The sequence below is a fragment of the Cricetulus griseus genome, chromosome 9 (assembly GCF_003668045.3).
Source record: "Cricetulus griseus strain 17A/GY chromosome 9, alternate assembly CriGri-PICRH-1.0, whole genome shotgun sequence".
In the NCBI taxonomy this organism is placed as follows: domain Eukaryota; kingdom Metazoa; phylum Chordata; class Mammalia; order Rodentia; family Cricetidae; genus Cricetulus; species Cricetulus griseus.
The window spans coordinates 15371920-15379726 of record NC_048602.1 but is presented as its reverse complement, the minus strand read 5'-3'; the positions used below and the strand labels follow the sequence as shown (position 1 = coordinate 15379726).

Genomic DNA, 7807 nt, shown 5'->3' with positions numbered 1-7807 from the left:
TATTTACTGTCACATATTCTAAGAATAGTTAGAGTTGCCAATTATTTTTCTTCAATTTTCTGTCTAGAAATTTTATTTGGAAGTCTTATTCAAAGATTGCTTAGTACTTAATAATCATATTGTTTTCTTTCTTGATGAGAAATTATGAACACAATTCAATTTACACACACAAACATCTTACTTATTTGTGAATAAGCACTATTAGGCTTTTACTTTTCTGTGCATTAAGTCTCCAGTGACCGTATACGTGGAGTGCTGTAAGAATGCTAAAAATATATACAGATAAAAAAGGGACCAAAAGAAAAATGGGGATCAGGTGTTCCAATATCTCTGAATGAAACAACAACACCCAGTAATCTCTGTGCCTTTAATACCTACATGCAAATAGATTCAAAATTTATTACATATATATTATCTTTAAGTGGCAGGGTTATTATCTAAAGCTATGCAGGTAGACATTATTGGCTTAAACCAGTACTTTCTGACTATAATCTTCAACTCTTAAGGAAAAATCATCTGAAGAAAGTAAAATATCTGGAGAATTTTTACATAAACTATCAACAACCTCACACAAACACAGGTGGATTTGCAATGTTCATAGCTTCATTCAATGAGAGGAAGTAGTTTTCAGTTAGTTTGCATTTTTGCTGTGTATCAGTTTCTGGCCTGGGGCCTAACTCTGCCCATGTAAAAAGGTGAAATTTACTCACCCACCCACTCTGGTCTTCACATAATCAAGCCTTTTCACACACACACAAAGACCTAATGATGCAAACTGTTATAGTTTTCTTAAAGTTATTTGTTTTGCATTTTCAGGTCATGATTTTTGGTAATTTTTGTATTGTAATTCCTGAATCAACAGTAGTATAAAATGGATGTTCACCAAACCAAGTCAGCAGTAACTGAACACAAGTTATATAGTATTTATTGTTAATTGAGAAAATGGGAATAAATATTAGTTTTAAAATATCTATATCATATTCTCTAAAACTGCAAACATTAGGAATACAATGACAGGTATATGAAAACTATTATCAATAAGAGTTCAATATTCTGTTTCATAACATATACAAAAATTCTGCATTGATGTTGAAATGGATGGTTATCAGTAAATTTACCCTGGCATGACAATTCACATTTTAAATTACTCATGCCTTCAACTATTATCAAGTTTGTCCTATATTATTTTAATTAATGGTTTCATTATAGAACAGAAGGACATATTGCTGATTATGTAGATAGTTTTCCAACAATACTTCTGGGAATAGCCATTTTATTTCTTGGTATAATGCTTTTAAAATGACAATGATCCTAAGGCTATATAACGCCACTCATCTTACTAGATAAAGTTTCTACAAATGCTAAAAGTTTTCTTCAACTACTTACATTATCAAGAACCTTAATTTTGTATGATTATTGGGAAAGTGATTCCTTATTGAGTTGGTTTCTTTCTTGATTTTCAGATGTTCTCTAAATTTTGAGCTTCTTTAAAAACATTTAAAACATTGTACATTTGTTACATTTCTTTCCATTGGTGATGCTTTGTTGGGTTTGACTATGTGAGAACTCCATGAAACTTGCAACATTTTTAATATTGGCGTGTTCTAGTATGGATTCTGTGATGGTCATTAAGATTTAAGCCCGAGAAGACGTTTTCCCAAGTGCTTCACATTTATAGGCTTTCTCTAGTGTATGGATGTAGTGAGCTTTTACAGAGATGAATAATGGGAAAAGGACATAGCATGTAACAGACACATTAAATATTATGGATTCTTACTTCCATGGTTGTGTAGTGTTTTTAAACATGAGAAGCATAGGCACACAACTTGCCACACTTTGTATATTTTAACATATTTTCATTAAGTATTCTTTGATGAAAAGTAAGTAGTGAGCTGTTACTAATGACTTGCTACATGCATTTCAATTGCAACGCTTCTATCCAGTATGGACTGTTTCATTAATTTTAAGTGGTGAGCCCTGTTAAAAGGAATTGGCACATGCATTACACTTACATGATTTCTCTCAAGTGTGTATTGTTTGAGGATCCTGAAGTTTTGAGCTCTGCTTAAAACACTTTCCACAATCTGGGTATTATTACGTTTTCTGTCCATTGTGTATTTTTTGATGAACTTTAAGATTTGAGCCAACAGTGAATGACTTTTCACAATCTGAACATTTGTAAGGTTTCTCTCCAGTGTGTATTCTTTGATGCACTTGAAGGTGTGACCTCTGTTTAAAGAACTTTCCACAATCTGAACATTTGTAAGGTTTATCTCCAGTGTGTATTCTTTGATGAACTTTAAGATAATATCCATCAGTGAATGACATTCTACAATCTGAACATTTGTAAGGTTTCTCTCCAGTGTGCATTCTTTGATGAACTTTAAGATTTGAGCCATCAGTGAATAACTTTCCACAATCAGAACATTTGTAAGGTTTCTCTCCAGTGTGCATTCTTCGATGCAATTGTAGGTGTGACCTCTGTTTAAAGAATTTTCCACAATCTGAACATTTGTAAGGTTTCTCTCCAGTGTGTATTCTTTGATGAACTTTAAGATATGATCAATCAGTGAATGACTTTCCACAATCTGAACATTTGTAAGGTTTCTCTCCAGTGTGTATTCTTTGATGAACTTTAAGAATTGAGGCAGCAGTGAATGACTTTCCACAATCAGAACATTTGTAAGGTTTCTCTCCAGTGTGTATTCTTTGATGAACTTTAAGATTTGAGCCATCAGTGAATGACTTTCCACAATCTGAACATTTGTAAGGTTTCTCTCCAGTGTGTATTCTTTGATGAACTTTAAGACTTGAGCCATCAATGAATGACTTTCCACAATCAGAACATTTGTAAGGTTTCTCTCCAGTGTGTATTCTTTGATGAACTTTAAGTTTTGAGCCATCAGTGAATGACTTTCCACAATCTGAACATTTGTAAGGTTTCTCTCCAGTGTGTATTCTTTGATGAACTTTAAGACTTGAGCCATCATTGAATGACTTTCCACAATCTGAACATTTGTAAGGTTTCTCTCCAGTGTGTATTCTTTGATGAACTTTAAGATATGATCCATCAGTGAATGACTTTCCACAATCAGAACATTTGTAAGGTTTCTCTCCAGTGTTTATACTTTGATGCAGTTGAAGTGTGGAGCTCTGGTTAAAGAATTTTCCACTATCTGAACATTTGTAGGGTTTCTCTTCAGCATGTCGTCCTTGATGAACTTGAAGATCTGAGCCATTAGTAAAGGAATTTCCACATTCTTTACATCTACATACTGAGATCTTCTTTATGTGTAATTTTCCAGGCCTTTTATTTACTAAACATCCTGATATTTCTCTCAGACAAGTATCCTGGGTATACTCTTTTGGTATCATCTCCTGAATTGGATAACAAAACAGGCCTGGAAGAAATTAAAGGGAATTATTGTCTGACTTATGGAATCAGACAAATATAATAAAGAAACTTAGACATAACAGGACAACAACAGGTACTGTAGCAATAACATGAATCATAATCAAATGCTAAGTTTACTTGGAAATTGTATTATTATTTTGGATCAATAACACCTTTCAAAACATATAAATTGTGACATTTTGAAATGAAAAAATCAGCCAGACATTGGTGGTGCATGCTTTTAATCCCAGCACTCAGGATACCAAGGCAGATGTATCTCTGTGATTTCCAGGCCAGCCTGGCCTCAGAGCAAGTGTTAGGATAGGCTCCAAAGCTATGCAGAGACACACTGTCTTGAAAAAAAAAAGAAATGAACAAATCACATATTTACTTCCTATGATTTATTATTATTATTAGATGACGTTATGTAGTCAAACCAAGAGAATGATTGTTTAAAAGAAAGCACTAAAATCATCAGGAACAACAACTATGCTTATAAGGAATCAAATGTTCAAACATAATGAACAGTAAGAATGCTGTTTCATGAAATTGCATTTTATAATATGAAAAATTTGAAAGGTTCCACTTTCACATGTCATATAACCCAATACTATTTACATAAACTGGAGAATACAAAATCAACTATTAGCCATTACTAAAAGTGTTCTTTTTACTTGGAAATTGCATTCATAATTTAGTCAATGACACCTTTCAAAACACATGAATTAAAAGATGTTAGAAATGAAAAAATCTCCAATAGACTTTCTGTGGTTAATTGTTATTAAAAAATGTTAATATGTAGTTATTCAAAGAGGGTGACTATTAAACAGAATAAAATACAGCAATCATGAAAAAGAAATATGCCTATCCATTACATAAGGCTTTATGGACAGACATGAAGAAACTTTTAAAATGTCCTCAATCACAATTATAATTTTATAGTTCTTCCATTTCTGTAGATATGCTAAGAATATGTTTAATTGGCAAAAGACATACTGCATAAAATTAATATTTTCAGTGTATATTGAAATTTAGAATTTCAAAATAAAATACAAGAACTTAGAATTTACATGTTAAGTTCACTAATTATTTTAAATATAAATTTAATGAAAATATAATTATATCAATTCACATCTGTATTATTGCAGTCATTTGCATTCCAAATGTTTCAATATTCTGTCATTAATAATATAACCACCATTTGATAATTCTTATTGTGACATATATATATATGATGTGTGTGTGTGTGTGTGTGTGTGTGTGTGTGTGTGTGTGTTTCGTTGTGGTGTGTTGGGTGTTGTATTTTATTGTACTGAGTATTTTTTCTGATATTATATTGTTGTATTGTTATTGAGTATAACTGGAATATTATCACTACTAAATATTTTAGTCCAGCTTAATTGGTATGGTTTTACATCATGTCGAGATCGTTTCATGTGTGTACATTAAGCTTTTGTAGCATAATGAGATTATTATAAGCATGGGCACATGAGAATGTCTTGGCTCACTCATCAGTATTCATTTTCGGTTTTGTCTTAATAGTTTTCTTTTGATTGATGGGATTTTCGTACATATATATTCACGGACTACTTCTCAATCTGTTTGTTTAAACATGAATTTTTCTGTAGTTGGATCATTCTTCACTTATGGTGGGTGGATGGTCAGTATAAAAGAACGAAGGATTCAGAGGTAAATAACACCAAGGTTGTATGATATATATTCAGTAATATATGTTAACTTGTATTAGCTTTCAATATTACACCATATACATATGTGACACATTAAGGAAGCAATGACTTTTGTGGGTACAATAATGAACCAAAAAATAAAAATAATAATCGAAACCACCCAAGAAAATGCTGCTACCAAGCAGTCGTGCTTTTCTCTGTTCTTTTGTTGCTAAAATTACTTTTTAAGCTTTTGTGTAGCTTACATGGAAGTTCATAACATTACTGCCAGTTTCCCAGGTCCTGTTGCTGCTTGAATAGTTGTGGGAAGGCATCTGGAGAGCACAGAAACTATCCCCTAGTACTCTTGAAGGCTTCAGGCCATCTCAGGAGTATGGATTCCAACTCCTTATAGAGTGGGATAGTGCAAGAGCATGGAAGCTTCTCAAAAGCAGCCCAGCAGCTTGACTGGGCAGGCTGCTGTGGCAAGTTTACTGCTGAAGCAGAAGAACCTGAGCAGCTGGCGGCAATGTTACAAATTTCCATGTAAACTTTACAAAAGCTTAAAAAGTAATTTTAACAGCAAAAGAACAGTGACAAGCAAAACTTCTTGGTAGGAGCATTTTCTCAGGTGGTTTCTGTTTTGATAGAGACCAGCAGAAAATAAAGGAGTTCCTTTGAGATGTTTCCAGACTAAGAGAATGTTGAAAAATGCAGGGCTCCTTTCAGAAACCTGGCTACCTCAGTCAGTCTTCCCACTCTAGCATGAGACTGTTATCTCAGGGTCATGGGTTCATGCCCCAAGCAGGTGGCAGTGGCATTGACCACATCTCCAAGCCAGCAGCATGCTCCTTGGTTGCAGCATAGTCCAAGACAGTGAGCACAGATATCAGATCAGATGGTAAACATATCTTTGCCATCTGGGAAAGACAGTAGCTAAGAAAGCCACTGCTTTAATGTTGGTGGTGTTGTTTAACAGGTAAAAGATTGAGTGGCCAGAAAAATGTGAAGATTTACAATAAAGACAGATTCAGATGAAGGAAAACCTCTAAAGGTTAACACTGTGTTTAAAAGAAAGAAGGAAATAGAGTAGCTGTGTGTGGTAGCATATGCCTTTAATTCCAGCACTCCAGAAGGAGAGGCAGGAAATTTCCCTGTGTGATAAAATGAAAAACTAAAAGAAAAAGAAATAGAATAATAAAAAGCCACATGAAGATGGAAAATACACAGAGAGTCTGGATACTATATGCTATATTGTTGTCTTTAAACTGTTGGATTGCTGAGAAAGAGCAAAAACTGCTAATAGACATTTGTTTATCATTGCTGCTAAATTAATCGAACTTACACATTGTAAATGCTTTGACTTCAAAATTTGAGTCCAAGAACAGGCTACTTGGGAAAATATATCTTGCTTGTGTTTTCACAGAAAATGAAAAGCTGTCGATTCCTTCCAGACTAAGAAAGGTTGATCAAGCAAGAACCCCTGAAGCATTGGCCCAAATGATCCTATATTCGAAATAGATGAGATGATGCAGTCATAGACCACTACAGCCAGGATTTCTGTATTTTATCATGATACCCATTGTATGTACAAAATCCCCAACCAGCAGGAAGCAGTTTGATATGAATAGCACCCAAATTCCCAAATATTGTTTATAAATGTTTGTTTTCATTTAAATGGATTTAGTTATAAATGCTAATGATCACAGTCTCTTTTTAAAGGAACAAAAAGGTAATAGGATATGGAGATAAATATATTGGTATGGATTTCTTTTATTGATACAAATTTCAGGTCAATTTTGTATTATGCATAATTAATTACATATTATATAATCATCTATTATATACACAGCCTACAATTAGTTTAGTTAGGTTTTCTAGATATACAGAGATGTATTTGAGATGGATAGATATTCTTTAAACCTTTCAAAGACCTGCAGAATATATGCCATTTAAATGGTTTATGGATTTTCTTGACACTCAGACACAACTGCTCCTGGCATACCAATTACATCAGAAAGGAGGGTATGGACATTGATGAAACTTGTCATGGAGTTTGCCTTCAACATGGCAACATTAGCCATTTAGGCAGGAAATTGTTCTTGCCTGGACTGATTTTTGCTGTATAAACTGCACAAACAGGATCCACAAGAAAGTGACTGCTGAACTTACAAAGCAACACTCCTAAAGGGTTCAGCACCTGCTGAAATGGAGATGTGTGCCAGACACACTGTGGCATATGGGCTGAAGATGGATGCCCCAACATTAGACAGAAACTTTGTGTGACGGTCCATGATGCGAGATGTCTCTGTCAATTCTAGAGTCTATATAATATCATTCTGTGACCTTTGATGGAGTTGAAGACAGATAGTTATGGTTATAGTTTTCTTCAGTTATTATAAAAGATAAGTTACCCTTCTTTTTATTTAGACAGAAAAGAGGAGATAATTGGGAAGTTCTTCTGTGTATGTGTTTATCTTATTGGTTGTTGAATAAAGTACTGTTGGCCAATGAAGAAGCAAGTTAGGCAGGACTAGGTGTCAAGGAGAATTCTGGGAAATGTAGTAAAAAGAAGTTTTGTGATACAGGCAGGAAGTGACATAGCAGGCTCATATATATGCAAGGACAAGAAGGAGGTCATGCTCTTGCTCTTCTTCCTGCTCTGAGCTCTGGAGCCGCTATGTGAGCCCAGGAAGAGGATATGAGCAGAAGGTGTTCTCCATAAGTTAACCCTTATGATTATGTA

The 7807-nt window shown here is 34.1% G+C and overlaps 1 protein-coding gene across 1 annotated transcript; it reads right to left on the bottom strand.

The window, feature by feature from the left end:
- Window positions 1-352: 352 nt before the first annotated feature.
- Window positions 353-3402, bottom strand: LOC113839131 (zinc finger protein 239-like). Its single transcript, XM_035449404.1, has one exon. It carries the CDS (start codon window positions 3373-3375, stop codon window positions 2563-2565), a length of 813 nt encoding a protein of 270 aa, XP_035305295.1. The 5' UTR covers window positions 3376-3402; the 3' UTR covers window positions 353-2562.
- Between the last annotated feature and the right edge of the window lie 4405 nt (window positions 3403-7807).

Coding starts and splice junctions, on each gene's coding strand:
- LOC113839131 (XM_035449404.1), bottom strand. CDS start 3,375: ATGATACCAAAAGAGTATACCCAGGATACTTGTCTGAGAGAAATATCA.